This window comes from Aptenodytes patagonicus, chromosome 2 (genome assembly GCF_965638725.1).
Source record: "Aptenodytes patagonicus chromosome 2, bAptPat1.pri.cur, whole genome shotgun sequence".
Classification (NCBI taxonomy): domain Eukaryota; kingdom Metazoa; phylum Chordata; class Aves; order Sphenisciformes; family Spheniscidae; genus Aptenodytes; species Aptenodytes patagonicus.
The window spans coordinates 169,433,954-169,459,068 of record NC_134950.1 but is presented as its reverse complement, the minus strand read 5'-3'; the positions used below and the strand labels follow the sequence as shown (position 1 = coordinate 169,459,068).

Genomic DNA, 25,115 nt, shown 5'->3' with positions numbered 1-25,115 from the left:
CTACCAGAACCACCCAGAGAGGAATGAGGCGACCTGACAAATATACTGCACTTTCCTGTTATCTTTGCTAAGTCTCTTGCATTTTTATATGGCACCTTAATAACCCCTCATTTCCATTACAAGTGCATGCTTTCCTTCTGCTTATCTGTATCTCCATACACTCCTTCTCCATTCCTGCAGCCACACCACCTCCGGCTACAACCTGGGGAGCTCTTCAGAGCTTAGCAGGGTCAGGTCTGCTTAGTAATCGGAGGACAGTCCTGTAACTTAGGAGGTGGCAGGACGTGATTCACGCGATGGCACTCTTCCATCTGCGTCAATATTGAACTCGGTGCCTTAAGTTAGGGGTAGGAGATGTAAACCCAGTGCCCTAATTTCGTGGAGTCAAGAGATCAGCTGCAACTTTCTCAAGAGACAAAATCCTAACCTCAGTGCCCGGGGCCAGATCTCAGCTTCTTTGCTCTGCCTGCCTACATTCCCCAGGTAGTTACGATCAAATACAATGCTATTTGCTTCCTGTTGTGTGCTGTTAAGTGGTGGCTGCACTCCACCCCAGGGGTGGCTGCATTTCAAAAGCAGGGGAGTGATTACGGCGTATACAGGCTGTAAAAGGCACCGGGCTCCTTCTGGGAAGAGGAGAGCCGAGTATAATCGGTCCTTCTTAAGGCAAATCCTATCAATACCCTCCTTGAGCTGTAGACTTTCAGTAAGGGCCAGCAACAGCGGAGAGTTTAGGTAACAGACCTGGGATTTAGGATTGGGTATCTACAACCAAAGGTGTCCTCCTGTAACTCCTTGTTCAGCTGCCACCAAGTCCTGGCAAATGCAGAAATTCTGCAGACCCTCTGGCTGCGTTGCCTGAAGCTCCCTGGGTTTTGGTGAGCTCTGCACCTGTATGCACAAACACCTCTGTTCTGAGCTAATGGCTCCTGCTGAAGCCCAGGTGGGATCCACAACCTGTGGACTCCTAAGCCAAGGCCACCCCTCTCATACCCACGCAGGAGAAGGTTTTCTGCACAAACACCACGGCTGTAGATGCGTTCTTTTCAGTCCTAGCATGGCAAGGCACAGGGGCTCTCCATGGCATGTGCAAACATCAGTTCACCACCTACAGCACCTTCCAAAATAGCCAAAGGCCTGGATCAGGACTCTCCTCCTGAGCAGAGGAAGGGGTGACTCCCAAGAGATGAGAGCTAACCTACCCAAGCAACTTGCTTTAGCCACTGCAGCTGTCAGATAGAAGGGGGAAGAAGAAGAAGAATTATCACCTTCCTCTCCTGTCCATGGCAGAGCAGCATATCAAAAGTTTTCAAGATTAGTTAGGCCACAATGGGAGGAGGTGGAAGGTGTGTCAGCTATTCTCTGGTCAGGCACTATACCCTCTACCTCCCTACCAGAGGGTAATGGCATTCATCCCACCAGCTTATCTGACTGGCTTCTACGAGAAGCCTTGGCCTTTCACAGACCCCAGGGCTGGTCATCAATGTCCTTGGAGACATCATACAAAGCTCCCCACCCCCAAGATTTGGTTTCTGGATCCCACCTGGGCTTAGGCAAGTGCAAGATGCCAAGTCCCCAGTCCTGTTAGAGCTAGGCTCATCTGTTCATGCTCAAAAGCTGAGCTTTCACACAACTCAGGAACTGCGTGGTCACCATTTGCAGGAAGCTGGGATCCTTCAGGCTGGACAGATGCTGAACAAGGGTTTTTCAAAATCACATTGTGGAACTGAGGGTTCCTGCATTTTCCTTTTTTGGTTCTAGCCCTCAGTGACTTACTAACCTCACGATACGTATTGACAACATGTTCCAGGACATTGCTCATACCTTCGGCTTGTAAGTTCATGCACATTATTTGATTTGCATATTGTTGTATTTGGTAGTCTTCCCAAAGCGAAGCAGCGCTGCACAAGTTCTTGCTTAAGCCTTCAATCCAGCCGGGACTGCTCTGCAAGCATGCAGTTTTCATTTCTCCCCGAGAACATGCTGGCTTTTTGGCTTGGCATATTAAACTCTCTTCACGTTAGTAAAGCCTGGAAGCGTTTAGAAGGTAAAGAGTAAGCCAAAATGCCCAGGGAAAGCTCAGATCAGCACAATATGGTGCTGAGAAGGTTTGAGTGGTTTTGAGTAGGCACCTCGTCAGCTGATGCAAAGCTCAGTAGAAGCTGGTGAAGCTGCGTCAACTGAAAACCTGACCTTCTGCCTTTATGGATCCATTCATATTTCAACACTGTCCTAGCCTAATCACCCGAAAGGTGTCAGAGACAACATGCTTTCTTGGCTAACTGGTCTATAGGCACGAGGTGAGCTCATGTAGGGAATGGTATAGGAGGTTAAGGGAGGCCAGTTATCAGAATTGTTGTGTCTTAGAATTGCCTCAAGGGTTTGAGAATAGCCGTGTCCATGTTAAAAATGCCATTTTGCTGAAGCCAAAAAGCATTGCAGTGGTGTTTTCTGAGGTCTGGTGTTGAACTCCAGGGTCATTTCTAGTGAGTGAAGAAACATAACAAGACCAAAACTTGGGGGGGGGGGGGGAATAAAAAATGATATTTTGGTATACCCCCATTTGCAAAGCAGTTTGAAATGTTTGGTTTTCATTTTGGCACAGTGTAGAAAAAGCACTGGCATCCAGGAAAGCCAGGCTGAGCTGGATGAGGGCTGAGCTGAAGGGCTGAGCTGCCCTTTCTCACCCAGCTCCAACTAGGATGACAGGCTACGAAGGAAGGTCTCCACAGAGACTAAGGCTCCTCAGTCCCTAACCATGACATCTTTTGGCTGATCCCACCCCCCATCCTGAGGCAATGGGCAGAAAAAGAAAGCTCATTTCCAGTCCCCTTGGCAAGGGCCTTAATTAGGCAAGTGAGCAGAACTTTGGCTAGAGGAAAGATGCCATATATTGAACACTGTCTCGAAGTGAGCTAGACAGCCTAGGAAAAAGAAGGTGGCCTCAGGATGGAAGGTGCAGACAATGTTTATTTTACATAGTGAGGATTGGGGAGTATCTGGCCATCCTGACATTTTCCTACCTTCCAGCCATCAGCAGCACTCCCAATCGAGGAGGAGGAGGTGCTTTACCTGGTGCTGGTCCCACCACTAAGGGTGGAGGCTGCCATTAAGTCTAGACCTGCATTTTCCACGTTATGGGAACATAGCCCAAATTCTGTGCATCTGAAGCCAAGACTGCAGCTCAGGGTATGGCTATGTGGTACACTGCCTGCAAAGTACCATATAGTATATTCTATATGCCCCCTGAAACTCAAGCTTGCACTGCTTTTTGTTTTGCCATCCTAAGACCTTAGGATGACCTTAGTCGAAACTTCTTGTCTGACCTCAGTGGCCTTGAATCAAGCCTGGTCCTGTCTACACAGGAGCTTATTTCCTAGTATAAGAAAATGTCTTTGGAGTAGGTCCAAGCCGGACCACAGGGAAGAGGAGAGTTTCCTGGCCTCGTGCCATGCTCTCGAGAGAACGTGTTCACAGGGCTGATCAAAGCCATGCTTGGTCCCTTCACTGGCCACTATTCATTGATTTCTCTCTTTCACAGCTACCAGGGAATCAGCCTTTGTCCATGCCATTGCCTCTGCCGGAGTGGCTTTCGCTGTGACCAGATCCTGCGCCGAGGGCTCGGCCACCATTTGCGGCTGTGACACCCGCCACAAGGGCTCTCCTGGGGAAGGCTGGAAATGGGGGGGCTGCAGCGAGGACGTGGAGTTTGGGAGCATGGTGTCTCGGGAGTTTGCGGATGCCCGAGAGAACAGACCAGATGCTCGGTCTGCCATGAACAGGCACAACAACGAAGCTGGAAGGACCGTAAGGATATTTAGTTTCACTTTTCTCAATCTCCCTTTAATCTTGTCTTACCTGCCATAATGAACAGTGGGAGGGAACTGAGGGGAATAACCAAACATAAATCTGGGCAGTTTAACATCATGAAACGATGATAACTGCCCTATGATAGTTCTTGTCAGGCAGGTGATCAATGTACCTGATCTATGAAAGCTGTAAGTAAATTCACCCACCCAGATTTAAATGTCTACCTTGGAGTCAGTTGTCCAGACCTCTTTTATAGAGAATGGATCAAGACAGACAGGTCTAGGATGGGATTTCATCCCAGCTTGAAGAAGACAGTTGAAAGAGCTCAGTTAATGATGCCCTAACTGTGCCTGTTCCCCTCCATTGGCTGTAGGAAGAAGGTGAGCTGTACAGCCAGAGATGTCTGTACTGCAGACATCTGAAGTTGAGAGAGAGGGACCAGGGTTTATGGGGAGGATTCAGCTGCTTAAGCAAATGCATTTTAGTATAAACTGAGATATCCTGAAGTATCCAGCCTGTCCTTGGGCTGCTACTGGGAAAGACTCTGTGTCTCCTGCAGGTCCTCTGCCATCTTGGGACTGATGGCTTAGACACCCCTGGAGCTCACAAATGGCATTAGATGCATGTGTTTAGGCAACTGAATCCTAGTTCGAGTGTAACTGTCCATTCCCCTGGGATCACCACTCTGCTCTGTAGGCTTGAGGGTGGGGAAGAGCATGAGAGCATTTCCCACCACCCCTCTTCTCAACGCTGTTCTATTTCCCAGGGAATATTTAAAGAAAATAAGAGGGAATGTGACTCTGGTACCTCCTGATTAAACTTGGACCATGCCCCAAAGCCAGCTAATGTGTTTTCCCTTCAAACAGTCATGGAGCAAAATGTATAAGGGAACAGAAAGCACAAAATCTTGCCCTCCTCGCAGTGACTGCCTCGTACACAGGGAATTTTTTCCTTAAGGTGGAACAATCCCTGTAAGAGGACGTTCTCTTTTTCATCTCAAGAATAGCCCATAAATGCCAGAAGAATGTAATCTATGGGAAACAATTTGTGAAACTGAACCACAGAGCTCTTGCTAATGGCGACTGTGGCGCAGCTTCTCTGAGATAACAGCATTTTTTTCTCATGTAGTAAACTTGAGATAGCTTATCCCTCAGTGGAAGAAAGATATCTCACTGTGATCAGAAGAGATTCATGTGGTCTTGTTCCCTCAGCAGAAGGCCTTACACATGTCTAGGAGGACATATGACTGTGCAGTGAGCTATAGCAAAACCACCACAGTTGCGCTGTGCTAGGAAACAGCTGTCCTCAGGCAGGCTAGGACTTCGGTGTGAGCTCCTCAGGTGGACAACATCAAACCCTGGTGGAGTTATCCCACCTCACACCGCAGGAGAGCTGGTCTGAAATAGGGAATACAACCTTTCAAAATGAAATACCACCAGAAACAAAAATTATCTGCAATGTAGATGACTGGAAGCAATAACATGGTTTCCTCCAGCACTGGCCCAAATTACCCCAGGTACCCCAAGGTATCGTGCATTGCTGGTGGCAGTTGCTGGGATAGATAATGAGACAAATAGGACTGTGGAGAAGCTGGGTAGAGTGGAAAGGAGGGTTTTGCCTTAAAGTGAGAATCCTTGGAAAAACTGAGCTTTGAGCAAACACCCCTGTGATCACAGGCCTGCAGAGGTCTTTTTACTGCAAGTCTTGTTACTTGACACTGAGTTATTTTTGGAAATTTTACAGATGTCAAAGATTAGAGAGCAGATGTCACACCATTATCTGAAATCCTACTGTTTTACAAAGCACTAGTGTTTTCCGTTCTCACCGTGCCAGCACTCATGGGGTAGCTCTTCCAGGTCTCCATACTCAAGTGTCTCCAGCTAAACCTGAGCCATAGGCAACGTTTCATATTAGTTCCCATATGAACTCAAACCCTACCACTACGCCAGAAGCTTTGATTAAGTTCAGCATGATTATATGAACCAAACATTTTGTGGTTCTCTCTCATCGCTAATTACAACCTCCTTTGCGGCGGGTGATGCTCCGTAAATAACACAGGAAAGCACCTGGTGAACACCAAGGTGCTGATTCATGGCAAATCTTTTGGACTCAGGCTGGCACTAGTCTGTTCACGTACCCAGAAATTTGCTGATCAGTCTGAAAATGCAGATTATCAAGTAAGTTGCATAAGGCTGTCTCCCACCTCAGAATACTGGAGGGCAACACCTCTAGAAACCTTTAGACTAATTTCATAAGAGGTAAAAGCGAATAGCAAATTTCTGGGATCAATAATCACCTTTCCATTTATTCCGGGACAGTGTTTTATGTTGAAGTCTAAGCCTTTCAAAATCAAAAGTTGGACTCCTGATTTTTTCTTTGAAATGATTTTAGAAAAATCGTAAGTCTGGCTTAAAAATAAAAATACATTATTTTTCAGGTTTCTGAACATAGCCACAAGCAAGGCTAGAATCTTCTTTGCTTAATGAAAACATACATACAAGATGGAATTCTGGACTAGATCGTTAGGACGTTTCACATTTCTTTAATTTGCAGTGGAATAGCTGTATATTTCATTTACGAAAACACTGATCTAGAAGATTTCTGTGTTCTTTGCTTCTCTGCCTCGATGTGTCTGAATTGTGTTCCTGGGTGACAGGACTGCAATACTCAGCCGTGAACATTGATAAGATAGAAGTTGGTATGCACAGAAATCACTTCAGCCCTTGGTGAAAGCACTTGGTAGATGCTTAAAGTTGGGGTGGGAATCAGAGATAGTCACTGAAAACAATAAAGTTGCAGAGGTTTTATCTGCCTCAGATCCAGCATCTGTGCAGGGCATTGACTGGAGGATAAGGTGATTTTTGTTCAAAAGTGTGTAAATGTATCTATGAAAACACTGCAACTCCTTAGGAAATCCTGGCTAAATATCAGAATGCAGTATGTATTTTGATTACAGGCTAATGTCTTCCTTCTTCTTTGCCTTTCCTCTCCTCTTTTTCAGTCTATTATTGAACTCATGCATCTTAAGTGCAAATGTCACGGCCTCTCAGGCAGCTGCGAAGTGAAGACCTGCTGGTGGTCTCAGCCAGACTTCAGGGTCATCGGTGACTACCTCAAGGACAAGTACGATAGCGCTTCTGAAATGGTGGTGGAAAAACATCGAGAATCCCGTGGCTGGGTCGAGACCCTCAGGCCCAAATACAACTTCTTCAAGGCTCCGACCGAGAAGGACCTGGTTTACTACGAGAACTCACCAAACTTTTGCGAGCCCAACCCTGAGACAGGTTCCTTTGGGACCCGTGACAGGATCTGTAATGTTACTTCCCACGGGATTGATGGTTGCGACCTTTTGTGCTGCGGCCGCGGGCACAACACAAGGACTGAGAAACGGAAAGAGAAGTGTCACTGTATCTTCCACTGGTGCTGCTATGTCCGCTGCCAGGAGTGCATACGAGTCTACGATGTCCACACGTGCAAATAAAGCAGGCAAAACCCTTCGCTGGGCTCCGAGTGGAGAAATGGATTCGAGCCTACTTCCTCTGAGGTTGCAGACATGAGAGAAGTCTACTTTTTTGATATTAAAAGAATAAAAACTTTAAAAAAGGCTAAAACTGGTTGGATAGAATAGGTCTAATGACTTCTGGGCTATCCTGAGGTACATCTGGCAGTCACACAAGTTACGCCCCAATGATGCCTCCTGTAGGAGACAGTGGTTTTTCAACCAGCCAACAACACAGAGCTGGAAAGAAGAGCATCAGCAAAAGCATGGATTTGCTCTGCTCTCACCCACCTGAAGTGACTCGTGTGATTAAGTGTCCTTTGAAAGACTTGCATCTTCCTAAGTATCTCCTTTTCCCTCAGCCAGGCAGAGGCTGTGGTGGACAGCAGCACACTAAGCTTTCTGAGATCTATCTACATACCCAAATGGCCAGACTCTGTGTATAATATGAGCAACAACAACAGCAGCAAAAGAAATAAAAGCAGATAAATTAATGATTTTAAAAAAATAAATAAATAATGCAAATACTCCTTTGCTTTTGCCCTGGAACAAGAGAAGTCTACAAACATATAATAGAGCTGTAGAGTGGGCAGGCTCTTCGCGTGAACTTTTTAGCATAGCAGCTTCTGCCAGTTTTGACGTAGGATTCAGTGACACCTGTAGAGAGGGAGGGAGGGTGAAGGAGAGGGAGAGAAAGAGAGAGAACTGCTGATGATTTCCTGCAAATGCCCTGTTGGCACACAGGTGATGTGCACGGTATGGAAAAGTTCAGTGCCTGATATGTGAAGTGAAGAGGACTCGGTGCGTGCATTGAGAAGGAGACAATCTCACGAAGGGAGATGTTGCTCCAGCTGTGGCCCAGTATGTGGCTCAGGCAACGAGCCTTCCTCGGAAACATGCAGTGCAGAGCGAGTCTCCTGGGGCTGGACACTTGCTGCTGGGCATAGAACATCCAGCTCCTCATCATCCCAGCTTGTTCCCGTAGAGGAGGAAAGGGAAAGTGTTTACCCCTCCCACCTCGTTAAAGAACGCCGTCACCAACAGTGGAAAGTGCACTTAGTCCATCCGCTCTCTGCACTTCATGCAGGCTTCCCCCTGGGCACTTAGCAAAACCCTTAGACCACAAGTCTGTCAAGAACATGACTCTGAAGGACTGCTTGTCACCCAATAATTTACGTGACGGTGAACCAACCCACCACCACCACCACCACCCCCAAGCTGGAACAGTTTCAGACTCGAGCCAAATTTTGTTCCACACCTAATTTCTACAGCCATTCCCGTCTCTAAAAGTGGCACAGATTAAAATGCACAAAACGCAGACTCTGAACCAGCCCAGAGTTTTGGGCAATTTTGGACACAGAGCCAAATCCCAACTTTGCAGCGCTGCCCCATCTCTGCCGTTCACCTCTGACTCCCCGTCTTTGCATGCTGCTCTACTGCTGATTTCAGATCGGGATTGCCAGCTTACGGAAACAACTCTCACCTCCACCGTGGGCATCAGGGCTTCCTTCAGCCACGTGGGTATCAGGCGTGAATCTCAGCCCGTCGCCTTGGTATTTACAGCACTGTAACTCTGCTTGAGTTATTCCTGGTTGATACTGGCGTAAATGAGTGGTAATCAAGTATGGAGTTGTAGCCTGTTTGGCCTCAGATGCACTTGTCCTGTGTCCTCTTCGCCTTGCCCATACTTTTGGGTTCCTATCTTAGGAAAAGAACAATGGATTGGCATTTTTTCTTTCTCTTCAGTCCAGGAAGGGAAATGGGGCATGATCTAACTCCCAGTGACCCACAAGAGTCTTTGCATGGCTGTTGGCTAGTTCACACCTGGACATCTACGTAGAGAAATCAGAGTGCTCTTCTCCCTCTGCATGTCATCTTATTCCCGGGAACCAAAGGAGGGAGTATGCAGAAGAGGCAGGGAACAGAGCTTAATCCCATCAGAGAGAAAAGAGGAGGAAATGATGCCTCCGAGGGTTGACTCTGAGTCACGGCGTCTCCTGGGACTATTCGTAGGCTGGTGCAGTTTATGCATCACCCGTTTGTCTCAGGGCTGTGCCCAAGGGCACAAGCAAGCTTTGCCTATTGATGGAGGCGCTTCTATCAATGCTCTGCAAAAAAAGCTGCAATGAAATGAGAGCAGAGACACAGAAGGGAGGGAAGGAGAGAGGAAGAGATCAAGAGAGACAGAGAAAAAAATGGGGAGAAAACCAATCAATCATATCTCTACATGCAAACATTGCACCTAACGGATGGCCACACACCAACTGGTAGAAAGCAATAGGTCACTAAAAACTGAGAGAAAGATGGACCAATTAATGGATGTGTGACTGATCTTTGTAATACAGTCTGGGAGAAAAGGAAAATCTGATCATTATGGCAAATAGAGAAGGAAGCCGCTGCATGGGGAAACTGCCACAATAACCAATATTCAAACACAAGCTGCCAAAAAAGCAAACGCTGAAGAAAACCACATATGCGGTGGAAGGCATTGATGAATTGGAAAAGATGGGACAAGGAAAGATACGTCTGATTTACTCAATATGATGCAGTGCTAGCAGTCACAACGAAAGATGTTAGACACGTCCCACCAGGTACTTCTGTCAGTGAATGGTGCCCCAACAGAGAAGATGCAAATCATTGCAAGTCACGGTCCCTGTCAATCCATTGACTTCAGCAGGGTCACACCCACAACTAATTTTACCCTAATATTTTTAAGCAAGGTGGTTTCAAACTCCTTCTTTTATACCATACCAGTGAAGAAATGGGTCGAAGGATTTGGCTTCCGTGCACGGGAGCTGGACTCTGACCCCAGCCCATCCACAGCATGCTAACATCCACTGTTTCTGCTTTTGCACCCGAACCAAGCCCAACATCGCTAGCAGGTGAAGCTCTTTGGGAAGCATGGGGGGGGGAAAAAAAAACAAACTAAGCATTTGCTGAGCAATTGCCTCTTAAGGTGAACAAACAGATTTTGACTGCAGCAGTGGAATTTATTTCATCTGGCCATGTCATCTGGTCTGAGCTATCTAGTTTTCTAATTGGATCAATGGCAAGAAACAAACAAATCCAGAAGGTGATTCATTATAGCCTAGGGTGGTATCTAAGCTATGTTTGGTAAATTGCCCTCTGGGCGTACCTCTGTTTTTTCCTCTGACTTTAGCTGATGAGCTCATACTAGATGATGAGCTCTTAGATGGGTACAGTCTGATGATGTGAAGTCCACCATGAGTCAAGGAGGTGAAGCTACAATCTGATCATCAGCTGAGATGGGCTGGAAGTTGTACTCCTTCATTCAAAGCTGGGGTCAGGCTTGAAACCGCTCAGTGGTTGGGGACTTCCACCCCATTCAAGGGATTTTTAACAAAGCCTATGCATATTTGTTCGGTTTTATTATGTAATTAGTCATCCACCGTGTTGATATAATGTAAGGGGTTGAGCAGCTGCTACTAAAGTCAATGAAAAATGCCTGCGTGAATTCTGTTAATCACCCCAAGTGCATCTGAGGGTCCTAGTCCTGGGTCTGACTCTGCCCACCCGTGAGACGGGAAGAGAGAGAGCCTGCTAGGGCTCTGGGAGCATGCTGAGTGCACATGCTAGGCCTGCATCTGGCCCCATGGCTTTTGAGAAGGGACTCGGGCCATCGCTCCCCAATACACATGAATTCAGGAAGTGTCTTTGGAAAACTAAGATCCCACTCCACTGCCTACACTAGATGTCTCAAGTCAGGGTTGCCACTGTACTGGTATGAAAGATTGAGTCAATGATGAGTGAGGTGCCATCCCTCCCTGTACATCATCATGCCTACATTGGGCCTCATTTAGGAGATGGTCTAAATACAACCCAGAGCATTCTTCTGCCTCAGGTTCTCCCATTCTGTGAAAATAGTAGGGTTTTCCTTACGGAGGGGAATAATATGAGGCACTTAGGGACATGGTTTAGTGGGTGGTGGTGTTGGGTCGACGGTTGGACTCGATGATCTTAGAGATCTTTTCCAACCTCAATGATTCTATGATTCTATGATTCTAATATAAGCATCTGGTGACATTTTAGGTGCCCTACAATATCCTATTGGGATCCAGCTGTTGCTTCAATGACATAGGACTGCCACAAGTCTTAAACCTGGGCAGGTATGTCAGAGACTGTACGGCGTCCAAAATGACACGAGATGCCTATGTGTAGACAGTTGAATTGTGCCCTTGCCTGGAAATGGTTTTCTGTCAAAACTTCCCCTCCACCTCGGTTGAGCTGGGTAATACACCAGTCTATAGTCAAAAGGAAAAGATCGTTCATTTCCCACAAATGGGAGCTGGCCAACTCAACCTCCATGATCCATGGTGCCCTTCCCTTCAGTCTTCACCTCTGATGAGGTTTGTCCTCAGGCAGATGGTTTGTATCAGGGATGTGTCTAGCAGTACCAGGGAAAAGGGAGAAGATATCCAACCAAGTAACACAGATGTAAAAAATAAAAATAAAAAAAGAACATAATTCCATCCTCTTACATGCTGCTATCCAACCTTTCCTTTAGCTGAACAGATGGGTTTGACAGGCCCCATCAGTTCCACATCCAACCTCGTTAAAGACAGTGGAGTTACCTGTGAGGGGTGAATTTGGCCTCATCTCTTTTCTTTCTATGAAAGAAATGGAACGTTTAGGAGTTTTTTTCTTGTTTTGGTTTAGTTTTAGAATTTGGGGGCTTCTCTTTCTCAGAGAAAAGAAAAACATGGGGAGGGAAATGCATGACATTTTCTATTACTTGACCCCTGATGTATCTCTTCTGGCCAAGTGTCACGCTCAGCACTGACCGTCTTCTCCAAAGCATTTTGAAGTCTCCAGAATTGTTTCCACTCCTTACGAGGGGCTTCATGTGCAGAACTAAAGTAGTCAGGATTTAATCTTGGGAGGGGACTGCAGGGACAACCACACCACAAAAGACAATATGGTACAGAAATCTCTGAGTCAGCACCAACCACATCAGCCCTGCAGACCAAAGTGCTGTAGTCTTAGCTGAACATTGCAGGATTTCTGTATTAGCAAACCTCAGATAATAATTTCCTCTGCCACTCAACCTAAAATATTTTTCGTGTTTTCAGTGCATTCAGATATATTGCCACAGAGATGTCCATGGATTATAATACATTCGTCATATGTGTTCATAAGCTTGTCATGCCCACATCCTTAAATTCAAATACAGGATAAACGTCATGAACTTGGGTCACTTTTTTAGCTTCAAGGAGAGGTTTCAGTGCTGAAAATCTGGGGTTTGATGTTCCTGGGGATATTCAGGGTTACAGCATGAGCACTCTGCAGGAGCTAGGAGTTGTGAATCCAGTCCTGGGTTCTGCACTATGGAAATTACTCCAGGCTTCCCTTAATGCTTTAACGATATGCTTTGGGAAGATAAAACAGGGCCATGAAAAGGCATCAAATCAAGCTGCCCTGCAGACGTCAGCCATTGCACCTGGTTAAATAGGCTGCCCATAGGAAAATGACTCCCGGCTGCTTTCAGGGACCTGCTCCAGAGCTGAGGCTGCCGAGAAGGCAATGCTCTGCCATCAGTGGCGTAGCAAGTGAGTGGGATGTTCACTCAGATCTGTCAGCCGTGTGCTCAGGCAGCTGTTTGGATGAGAAGCTGTAGAGAGAGCATTAGATGATGGGAGAGAAGGTGGGCTGGGTGGGAAGAGGTCCTATCCCTTCTTTATAGATATATGTCTCCTATTTTCTACCTCCCTCCAAGCTAAATCTTGGCTGTTATAACAGGGACTTCTTAGTATAGGAGAATCTCTTTTCTAGCTTTCCCCTCTCTCACTGGGCAGCAGCAGTGGGACCTGGCTTGCTTTTTGCTGAATTTTCTTCATGGCTTAGCCCCCCATGCTCATGTTTCCTGCCCTCTCTTGCGTGCTCCAACAAAAGCAGTTCATCACTACTCAGCAAGGGGACAGGACCCTCCTGCCTCGGGCCTCTGTTAACCGCTGCGGGGTGCAGATGCTTCCGTTTGGTGGGAAATGGAGGCTCCTGTGGCCTCCATTTCAAGAAAGAGGTGTTTAGTCCTCATTCCTGACACTGCCAGTGTCTTCATGGACTTCGGCAAGTCATTCTGCTCCCACTTTGCTGCAGTTTCCAGAGGTAGCTTTGGTGCATCTTGACCTTGGAGGGGGAAATTTTCTCAAGCACAAACAAGAGGCCAGTAGTTAACTCCCAGGCAGTGGCACCTGGGGTGGGATTCGGAATACAAAGTGAGATGCTTAAATGCAGGTATCTACATGTGAGCTAGGTGCTTAAACTCCCATACAAGCCCAGCGATGGGCTCCATTTGCCTAAACATAACATCTAGGGCTGAACTGAATTATTGAAGATAGGTGTCTAGAGCCATTTGGGATGCTCCAGGGTACCCCACTGGCTTCTAGCAACTGCTCTGGAATAGTGTGAGTTTCCCTGAAGTCCCATGGTGTATCTGCCAGCTCCGTGCAGATGCTTCAGAAACACCATCTCAGATGGCATCTCAGATGGCATGTCAGATGACAATAGATGCCTGTGCGTGAGCAACTCAGTTGAGCTCCTAGTCAATAGGCAGTGGAGGCTAGAGAACAATTCAGCTGGCCAAATGCAAGTGTCCACTGTAGGACAAGCTGAACCCACTCTCTGGGCCCCACTGACTGTGCTGACTAGGTCTCCTTCAGATATGGGTGTTTAGATGTCTAACTCACATGTAGACATGTGCTTGTGGACATCTACAAGTGTGTGTCTTAATCTATGAGCTGGACCCTACTCCAGATGCCTAAATCTCATGTCGTTAAGATCGAAAACTGTGTATGAGCTCGGTTCTGCTCTCACTTAAATTGATATAAATCAGGAGGCATCATTTCCATGATGCCAGACTTACAAGTGTATCAAAGGAAGCAGAGGGTGGACCTATTCTGTAAGTATAATTGTTTGAATCCACTTTACTGACTGGTATGTAATGGGTTTGACCCCAAGGGAGCATCTCTGCTCTTCCTGTTGGTAAGCGCATAACGAAAATGGACAAGTCCGACCAAGTCATCTACAGGCAAAATCCTGCTGTTATGTGAATACCATCCAGATAGAGAAAGCTCCTGAAGCACAACAGTCACAAGGGCCACATGACTTGGTCTCCTCCTCTGTCTCTGTAGGCCTTACTTTTCTTACATATGTTCTGTGGACCAAGGGAGGTCTTGGACAGCCCTGCATGGAAGTGGAGAGTGGGGAAGGTGTGAGGAGATGCTTTCCTCATTTTCCTTTCTTTTCCAAGTTTCTTCTTATTATTTATTAGTATTTATTTATTTCTCACCACTCATTCCACTAAACCAAAAATCCTGAAGGCACGTCTGCTACACCACCTTGTCAGGGCTCCTTCCCAACATGCACTTGCTACCCGCTGCTACCATTTGGAAAGCACAAGAGGCCTGAGTCTTTCCAAGGCAGGCTCCCGAAACCTCCAAAATCCTCCTGTATGTGATGAAATCCTCCCCACTGGGAACCCTGGTTCCCACTGGTGTGCGTTCCTCCAGACCTGGCTGCCCCACTGCATCCCTGTCCCTGACTGACTGCAGCTCAGCCTTACGACTCTTACTCTCAGTGGAGACCCACTCGATCTATCTTTTATGGCATCGCTTTCTGTCACTCCCAGGCCAAAACCTGCCCGAACAAGACCTGTTGTAGCTTTGGACTATCTGACGAGCCCACCAGCAGTGTGGAAGACATAAAACACAGCCCTGTAGCACCCCAGGGGATTCCCCCATGGTACAAAACATGCTTGTCCGGCAGTCAAGGACAAGTATCTTCTTGTGGGTGGGTTTTTTCACTACTGCTTTCCCTTCCCACAGACTGTCTGCCTGATTACATCGCCTTCTTCAAAGCTACATCACTGTCTGTAACCCTTCCCCAGCCTGCCCCTGCCCTCACCCCACCTGAGCACCCCTTTGTACAGATTGCATGTATGATACAACCTGAAATTCCAAAGCTATTGTACAAAGTAGGATTGTCACCTTTTTTCCTCAGTATTTTGTTAAGTCTGATGATTTTTTTATGATTATTTATTTTATGAATAAATGTATATATTAGTAAGAGTATATATTTGCGGAAATAACTCATCGGGACAGTGTTGTTGCTCTGCTGTTGTGCTTGTGACCTCATTGGCTTTTACCCTATTTTCTACTGACAGCACACTAGCGATGTCTTGTAACTGTTTTTTGTTACCAGTTAAGTTTGATAGATGTGTTAACTTTATAATGAAAATTAAAAAAAAAAAAAAAAAAGCATTAATTTTAACCTGTGTTTGGATATTTTTCCCACCGTTCCACAGTTTTGATGGGATGGTATTTCATATCACGGGCCGAAACACAGCTGGGGAGAAGTAGGCAACAAATACGTCTTCCTCTTGTAGGACAGAAGCTGTGTGCTTTGGAAGAAGAGATGCCACCTGAGCTGGCACCATTTAACCCATGCCCAGCTGCTGTGGTAGGCGACAACCCAATTGTGAGTAAAACATGTACACTTAAACTGCCATAAGCTCATTTCTCAGCTGAGCATCACTAGGACAGGGACCCAGTTTCCCTCCAAGAGCCCAGCTGCAATGTGGAGAAAGGTGGCCGAAAGACATGCATCTTGCTTCAAACGTGGGGATGACAGAGACCAACCACACGGCTACTCATGGCTGAGAGCTGGTACGTGGTGACCCACTGTCACCTTGGCCTGTGACTGCTATAAATACTCTTTCTCCAGAGCAAGAAAAGCCCAACAGGGGTAAGACATCACTTCGCACAATGCCCCTGGAAGGCTCTAAGAAATTTTGTGTTGGTTCTGCCGTTTCCTGCCATTTTCTTCCTCTATTAGTACATTAGGTCGGGAGCCTGCTGGGCTTAGCCATGCAGCCACCAAGGCTGTAATTATTGCTGGAAAAGTGCATAGATTGCAGGGACTGAGCATCAGGATACAATTAGGGGGAGACACTGCTGACAGGTAAGATGGGGGAACCTATGTTGTTCCTTTCATTGGAACCTACCATGGCTGGCCTTCCATCGCACCTACCATGGCTAGCATGGACTGTGTACAGAGAAATCTGCTCCCAAAAGAAACACTGCAACAACCTTTCCCATTCCTCCATCCTTAGTGAGGAAAGGCATACCCATGAAATGGGCTCACTTGATATAGGGAGCAGCACAGCTTCTCTTCGAGGCTTTCAGTTTGGCTGTGTTGGCTGCAGAGGTGACGGGCTCACTGCAGAGGTGATGGGTTCACTGCAGAGGTGATGGGTTGGTTGCAGACGTGATGGGTTCGCTGCAGAGGAGAAGGCTGCAGGCGGACAGGGCAGCATTTGCAGGGGCTCTGTGGCTGTTCACCTCCCACCCCACTCACACAAACAGAAACAGATCAGATCCCACAGGTCTTCTCGTGGCGTTCGCCATTCACTTAGGAGAGATTCAAGTCACCCAGCTTTATCCCTCATAGACCAGGTATCTCCTCTAAGCCCATCCTTGATGATTTCTTTATAGCCAATGGAGGGATTTGAGCACATCCAGAGATTTATCCCACTTATTTAAAACATAGACCTTAGCTGGTATAAATCACCTTCCAGAGACATCTGTTTTTCAAGAGATTCTAAATGGAGCACATCTATAAACAAAAAAAGCACCTTTCCTGTGAGAAGGGACTGGGAGGCAAGTAGCATACTGTGATGTCCCAGACAAAATATCCCCTCCCGCAAACACACACCCACGCCTTGCTTTGAGTGACACAGGTCAAACACCACGGAGAGCTTTCAGCATACCGGACTCAGCATATTTTCCAGAAATAAATGATGAACATTCTTATTAAAGAGCACTTGAGATAAGCTTATTTGTCAAGCTGTGTTGCCTGCTTCACCAGGTTTGAGCAAGAGCCTTTTTTTTTTTTTGGCTTAAATAGGAAAAACTAAGAAATGAGCGGACATCTCAGTCGCTCTTACCTTATACATGCTATTAACCCCTACAGACCCTTTTATGAACTAAAGAAGAAAATCTGGTGTTGATAACTTATTGCTGCCCCATGACCTGGACTTTTCACTATTAGGGAAACTTTAGAAGTCCTCTCTTCTGCAGAACAGTCCTTTTCCTCTCTACAAGTAGGGAGCACAGCCTATGGTCACATTTAGCCATGGCAATGGGCTTCGCTCATGACAACCTACGTCATCGAAGTCACCTAAAACTGTTCCACTACCAAGTAGCAGCTATTTGATACGCAGAGCCAAGGGTCTAACCTCATTCCCAAGCATAATTTAAGGACTGATGTGCACATAGGTCTTGAGGCAGAGAGGTGATTAGGCATCTAGCTTCCTTGTAATCATCAGAGTTGAGAGCTTAACATTTCCTCGAGAAACAGTGCACTGAACTTGGATGAAGGTTTGGTTCCCAGCAAAGAATCGGTACTGAGTAGACTGCTCCTAAGCAAAATGGTGGCCAAGTTCACATGCCACATTGCTGGTAGCACTACACCACTTCTCCTGACTGCTTTCCATGCACAGGCATCCCAGTCACATACAAACAGTAACTCAAACCAGTCTGAGATGTGCCAGATCCATAGCTTGTGCAAATTGGTCTCTACATGCAGAGTGAGCCCAAGGCTTCTGAGAGCCCCCAGAGTCCTTGTGCACCAGTCTGGTGGAAATAAACCACCCATAGTCAGACAAATCTGCATGTAAACAAGGCATCCAAAGCCTCCACAAACTTGCAGACTTGCCACACAGGCTTCACTGATTACAAGGAGTGGGATTCAACCCACAGATTCAAACACACAAATGTAGGTGCCCACAGAACCACAAAAAGGCATATCAATGCCCTCTAGGCATTTCGATCTGGAGTATCCTGCCTGTCCTCCAGGTGCTGTTCCAGAACCGCCACGGGTCTCCTGCAGGTCTGTGTCATGTCTGGCAGCTCCAGGAAGATGTCTCAGATACCCCAAGATATGTCGAAAGGCACTAGACACTTTAGTCAAGTGAATTGAGCCCAATTTGCCTGAATTTGAGGTCTGACTTTCAAGTTCCTGTTATTGTTAGTAAAGTCTAGAGAGGGATTCGTTTCACCATAAGGTCTGAATGCTGCCTTAGATCTCTTAGGGCACCTGCAATATCATATGGGCTTGGCACATATAATGCTACAGACCCTTTAGGAGATCCATGTCATCCTGGATTGGCAGGGGGATACCCAGAGGAATTACACTAAGATACCCTAGACGGTACCGGACACCTGTGTTTAGGCAAGCACGTTGAAAATTCGATCTCTACTGGTTGTAGTGGGAGCTTAGACTCTCCGAGCACATGTGGGCAGCACACTACACATTGCTGCCTAAATTTAGATGTCTTAATCTGCAAGTTGAATCCCGCTTGAGCAATCAGTCCAATACAGCATCCTTTGAAGCCTTGAAAACCAGCTGAAAGCAATTCCTGACCAGCAGCTAACCAGGCCATAAAGAAAAAAGCTGCGAGCCAATATAATTTGAAAGCTTTGCCATCCCATTGCTACCCAGCCTGGCTTTGGAATTTGCTTACTGATCTCTTTTATTTGCAGGTGTGGATTTTTTTTTCCCCATCGTACAGTCATTTGGAGGCACATAGCCAGATTTGCATTCCACAGGGCTACAATCCGGTCTGGGATTTGCCTGCGAGTGTCAACAGGTGAAGTGTTAACTAATGAACTTGGTGGTAGTGTTAAGGTGAGGTCAGCTCAGTTTCTCTGCATGTTGGTTTCGTGCAAGGACAGCAAGGTTAAATAGCCTTTAACGGTGATCTAGTATAGATCTGTGCTCTGGACCTGACCCTTTGGAACCTTGTTCCATTCTCCCTGGTTCATGCACATCCCAACACTCTGTATTTCACCTGCTCTTTTGTCGAAGAGGAGGTACAGCAAGGCTGTGTTGAGTATGTCTCACCAAGCACCTAAGCTCTGAGAAATGAAGTGGCTGTATGATATTTTTTCCTGGGATATGTGAGGTTATGGTCATCCTCAATTCTGCAGCATCAGTGTGTGTGGGAAACTGTAGTGGTAGTGGTGGGGTGCCAACTTGTTATAGTGAGAATTTCTTTCATGCAGGCATCCAGGGAGAGTCTTGAACCTGTTTTTTCTGTCCTAATCAATGCTGTTGGGTTATGCAGGCAGTGTCTTTCATCCTGGGAATATCAAGGCCTTTATGCAAAATGGGATAGCTTCAGTGAGAAAAGTATCCCAGAACAGCCACACACCAAGGACACCTGGCAGCATATGGAAATCCAAGTGCAAGCCTCCCCTCCCTATCAGACAGAGACTTGAACCTACAGCCAATATCCTGGCTGAGTCACCAGCCTTTTCTGAGTGACTGATAGCTCCAGTCTAGTCTTGAGCAACGTCACTGGAATTCTGGTTTCAACAAACGGCTGCTTTCCAGAGAAAAAATTCTTTCTCTGAAATTGCTGCTCCCTCCCTGTTCCTCGTGCTGCTCCCTCACAAGCAGTACACCTGAATTCCAAGTGCTCTCAAAAATAAAGAAGTAACTCGGGTCCCACCCACTCTTTAGACCCAAGTTCACAGTAGAGACTACACAGTAGCCTTTGGCTAGTCAACGTGAATGAAGTTGGGTGAGTTTTTTGACAAAGACTTGTCCCTTTGCATGTAGACCGTGATGAGACACAGCCCCTTCAAACACCTAACAGATGTTTTCTTCTTCCACATTGCCGACCCAGGCCGGAATAGCAGACCGGACTTTGCAGGAGACTTCTCTCAGGCATGCTTTCCGCAGTGTCATTTGGGACAGTAGGGTGTCTCAGTGAAGTGGAGAGGGCAGGACAGGTAAATAGCCCTGAAGTGGGTAAGGGAAGGACTTTGGCTGATATTAACAGCTAAATCAATAAGCACACTTGTTACTGGTTCAGCCATGGAGTGGGAACACCATCCCCCAAGCATCGCAGTCAGGGAGAAGGAGTTTGGCACATGGAGGGCTGGCAAGGAGCTAACCTTTAGACTTGTTAATGAATGATAATTGAGTGGTCCTCAAGAGCTCTGAATAAGTTCCCTGGCTGCTCAGCTGCAGTTACAGGCTCGCAGGGACTGCTCGACCCACCTCGCCTTAGCAGCAGATGTTGTTCCTGCGGGGAAGAGGAAGGTTACACATTAAAAGGCAGCAGACACTCCAAGTTCATATGGAATAAAACACAACCGAAAGGCTGGCTGCGCAACTTTGTTGAATTATTTTTTCCTCCCCTTTAATTAGGATGTTTCAATATCTGAGGAAAACAATGACATCCAGGTGTCATTGTTATTATGATAATCTCAATCATAATCATACTCCTTGTCTTGTGACAATGTCTCTGGTGCTCATCACGGCTGAAGACCATCCTTGGTGCTCAAATACAGAACAAGGTGGTGGACCCTGTTCTAAAGAACTTCCAGTCCAAGTGATCTGTTTCTACCTCACCCTGATTACATCCATCAGTGATGCTGATAAATAAAAATAGCTCCTAGCCATTGCTGTAGGCTGCCCGAGCCAGTTTGCCTGTAGACACAACAGCCGTACCCAAGGAGGCCACAAAGCTGTACATAATCAAGCAGATGTCTTGCAAGTCATGTGAATGCAAAAATAACATCAAGTTAGTAACAGTAACAATGTCTGGCTTAACTAGAGAAAAGTGAGGTCCACCTTTCAGCATCATTTATCAAACACGTCATGTCAAGGAAATTACTTTTTTCACTTGTGCGAGCTGGCATGATCTGGAAAAGAAATCCTTGAGGCAGCCAGGCCTGGGGAGACAATAGGGCTGAGAGGTGAATATAGAACAAGTATCCACCATTTCTCATAATATTAAAACTAGGAGAAATCCATTGTGATTAGCACATTGAAAACAACAGAAAAGTGTTTCTTCTCATGGGACATAATTTGACAGTAGAAATCTCTGCCGTGGGGAGCTGTGGGTATTTAAATCTACCTGAGTTAAAAAGCAACTAGACAAAATTCACCGAAGAAAAATGCATGAGGAGTTTTTACACTCAAAGATACATCTCCTCAATCAGAAATCCCAGCCGGGGGTTGCTGGGAGTTGGGCATACGCCAGGGGAAGTATCACCCTGTGTTTGTCCTGTTCTTCTGCTCTTCCCCAGGCACCTACTCTTGGCCTCTGTTAGAGACAGGAGACGGGGCCAACACAACCTGCTGTCTGATCCAGCACAGCTGATCATATATTCATTGACATGTAAATGTCCATGAAACAAACTTGGGAGAGACTAATATTCTTTCTACACTTCAGGGGGGAATGACTTTCAGGAAAAGGGTGATTTATTCTTTCAGTGTGGCTGGCAAACCTGAAGACAGTGGACATTTCACTTAACTTGAAAAAAATTAAAAGTCTGACAAATCTTTACAGCCAATGGAGAGAACGGGACATGTCCAGCAAGTGATTTGCATGACCAACCTTGGGTGTCTGTTTTAAGAGATGAATCTCCCCCTAGGGGTGACTCTCCTCTCCCTTGACTACAAAGCAAGCCTGGGCTGACTAACTTGGACCTGGGCATCTAACTTTCAGAGGCATAAATTAGGGCTGATGAAACCCTCCCAAAACTTCAAGCCTCACCTCAAGTTTGCAGGAATCGCAACTGTGAGGTAGAACATAGAAAAAGTACCAAAAAAGGTATTAAACGCTAAAGAAAATGCACAAATATTGCAAAATTGTTTTGTATGAGCTAACTGAATTTTGGCACCAAAATTTCCTTTGAACCCCCCCAACATTTACATGCCAGCTCCTGGCCCAACAATTGTTCTCCCTGAGAATTTTAGAAGTCTACAGAGTTTTCCATAAGAAGGAAATGCTCTTGATAGTCACAGGAGCTGAAGAGTGAAGGCCAGTTCTAACTAGGGAGAAACCTGTAGCTGAAGACACCAAAGCAAATTTGATTTCTGACCAAAAAATGGCCCTAATGTCTGTCCAGACCATGAAACAATATATCCTTCACAGGAGCAATCTGAACAGACTCTACTTAGCTGCTGAAGAAGCACAAAAGGGTTGAGCTGAGTCAGCCAGGTTTTGACTCTGTGGTTGGAAGGAATCGAAGTAGTTCAAACCTAGCAGTCATCTTGCTAAGCCTTCCTTAGCAAGGAGTCTTTCAGAGTATGCCAGCGGTGGTGAGTGGACTCCTCTTTCAGATCCAAAGTCATAGGAGCTGTTGTCTTTTCACTTCCACACGTGAAGGCCTTCCTGTCAGATTTAGGAGCCGGTTGTAAATCTGAATTGGGGGTGACTTTGAAGAGTAATTTTAAGGGGCTGTAACTCTGCAAGTGCTACAAACTCAACTCATACGGCAGTTTTTAAAGAAAAACATGAATGTACTGTGGAAAAAGAGAGAAAATGCTTTGGGACATTTCATTCCTAACCTGCTGTAGACTGACTGCTAAGCAGAATAAAATGATCTATCCCATTGGGAACCGAAGTCAGTCACAATTTGTGAGGACAGAGGAAGTTGCACTTACTTATTCCAGGTCCATGATCTCTTAGTGTCAGAAATGTGCAATTTTCCCTTTTTGTTCGGAATACTCTAAAATGTCAGACTGACACGATGTTCTTTAACTGTGAACTTCTCAAAATAAATAGGAGGCAAAAGTTGCTTCAGACTCCAGGTCATTGGAGTATAGGGTATCTGAAGGGTGAAAAGCTTAAGAATCAGCAGTTTGGAGAAACAATGCATGTTGGAAATAAGTCCTCTATAGGCTTGCTCTCCATGCTCTAAATTCATGGTTGGATGTTCTTCTTTGACTACTCCACTCCATCTTAGACACTCTTCATTTTGAAACCCCTTCATTAAAGGCCATCTCTTCCATAAAGCTCCTCTGACCTCCCAAGTGACCTTCTTAGTACTAATCTTTCAACAGTGCTGTCACGTATAGCCATGGGCAGAGAAAAACCTTTGATTTACAAAGCTCCAGAGAAGATTTATTCCAGTGTCCTCAACCCAAGGAGATGCATCAAAATCCAACCCTGAAGCAGCGTATCTCTTGAGATGGTGTAAAGCCAACTCCAGGCAGAAGATTTTTAATAAAGACAGGAGTTACAAACTGTAAATGAACGTTTTTCCATATGACTTGAGTTCCAGTTTTGTCTTCCTTGTTCACCAGGGGAGCATGGAGAGACATCTGGTGGCTGAATAATTTTCTGCAAGCAAATGCATCCTCTCGGGATGTGTCTTTGCTAGGGGGGTGTCTCAAGAAGAATGTGTATCTTCAGAGACACCATGCCGTTCAGTTCACGTGAAGCACCGTCATGCACCGCCACATCTCCCACTTCAATAACAAATCTGCCATCTGTTCATTGGGGCAAAAAAGGTGCCAAAAATGTGTCTGACAAGACAACAGATCTCTTCTTGATGCCTCGAATACTGGATTTCACTGGAAACTGCTGACAGAACTGAAATGAGCTGGACATAGTTGTCACCTCTAACGCCACTGAGATAATGGTAGAATGACTGTAGGTTTGAACAGGGGCAAGTCTAGGTCTGTGACATTTGTATAAGCAGCCTCTTGTAACCAGCACATGCAATTCCTTGTGCTCTAAAAATCTCATTGCCTACCATTTGAGATCAACAGTCGATACCCTGGGGAATGCACATGAGCAGTTGCATGAGCATTGTCCTGGTAGAGGACAATGGCCAGCAGGTGCATATTGTCCCCTACACTGCAATGCCACAGTCACAGTGTTCAGTTATTATGTTTAAATAGAGCCTGAATGACACAATTATATCGTCTCTATTGTGCTAGGGACTATACAAATACAAAAGGGCTCAAATCTCAGAGGTATGTTGCACATCCTTAGTGCAGCAAACGTGTTCAATGTAGTTGGTGCCAAGGAGTCTTCCTGCCAGAATGATCTCAAGAAAATTCCTTTTTTATTTCTATTATGGCACAACCAAATGTTACCTACTGTGCATGCACTTAATGATAGGCGTTCTGTGGCCCATAAACATTAAAAATAGATAGGAAGGTAAAATCATGTGAAACCAATTTACAGAAGAATAAAATTATCTCAGAGTGGGGCTGCAGATAAACAGGGAATACAAACAAAATCTTATGAATAAAAAAGATGGAGGCAAACTTTTTAGCAGGGCCTGTTGCAACAGGACAAGGGGGAATGGCTTTAAACTAAAGGGGGGGAGATTTAGACTGGATATAAGGAAGAAATTGTTAACGCTGAGGGTGGTGAGGCACTGGCACAGGTTGCCCAGAGAGGTGGTGGATGCCCCATCCCTGGAAACATTCCAGGTCAGGTTGGACGGTGCTCTGAGCAACCTGATCTAGTTGAAGATGTCCCTGCCCACGGCAGGGGGGGTTGGACTAGATGGCCTTTAGAGGTCCCTTCCAACCCAAACTATTCTATGATTCTATGAATTCCAGTCCTGGCGTCAAGCCCATATCTCTCATCCCCGCCCTCTCTCTGTCCTCTCTCATTTCACCTCGGAGGACATCCAAAGGGTGGTGATGAACCAGGTCTCAATTTCTCTTTTTGCTCAACAAAACATCAGCAAAAAGATTTTTTTCTCCCACCAGGCTTCATAAGAAGCTCTTCTTCTGCACTTGGTAGCAGAGGTTCAGGTGAGGCAGAGGGTTGGTTAATCCCTGCAGTCCTCCAAACCAAAAGCTCACTAAAGAGAAGAGTTACAGCATTCAAACCAGCAGCTGGAAAGTAATCTGACAGAGGCACTCTCAATAATTCCTCCTAATCCTCCACTGCATGACTAGTGTGGAAATCTTCTCAAGATCTTCAGATGTTAGGTCTGAGGCATTGCTGGAGAGGACACACCTTCAC

General features: G+C 46.0%; 1 protein-coding gene across 1 annotated transcript in view; it reads left to right on the top strand.

Moving 5' to 3' along the window:
• WNT3A (Wnt family member 3A) overlaps nt 1-7,807 on the top strand; it is an 88,901-nt gene extending 81,094 nt beyond the window's left edge. The window contains exons 3-4 of the mRNA XM_076332380.1: nt 3,542-3,807; nt 6,812-7,807. Coding sequence (XP_076188495.1) covers nt 3,542-3,807; nt 6,812-7,291 — 746 coding nt within the window. The 3' untranslated portion in view covers nt 7,292-7,807. The remainder of the gene's footprint in view (nt 1-3,541; nt 3,808-6,811) is intronic.
• Nucleotides 7,808-25,115: the final 17,308 nt, after the last annotated feature.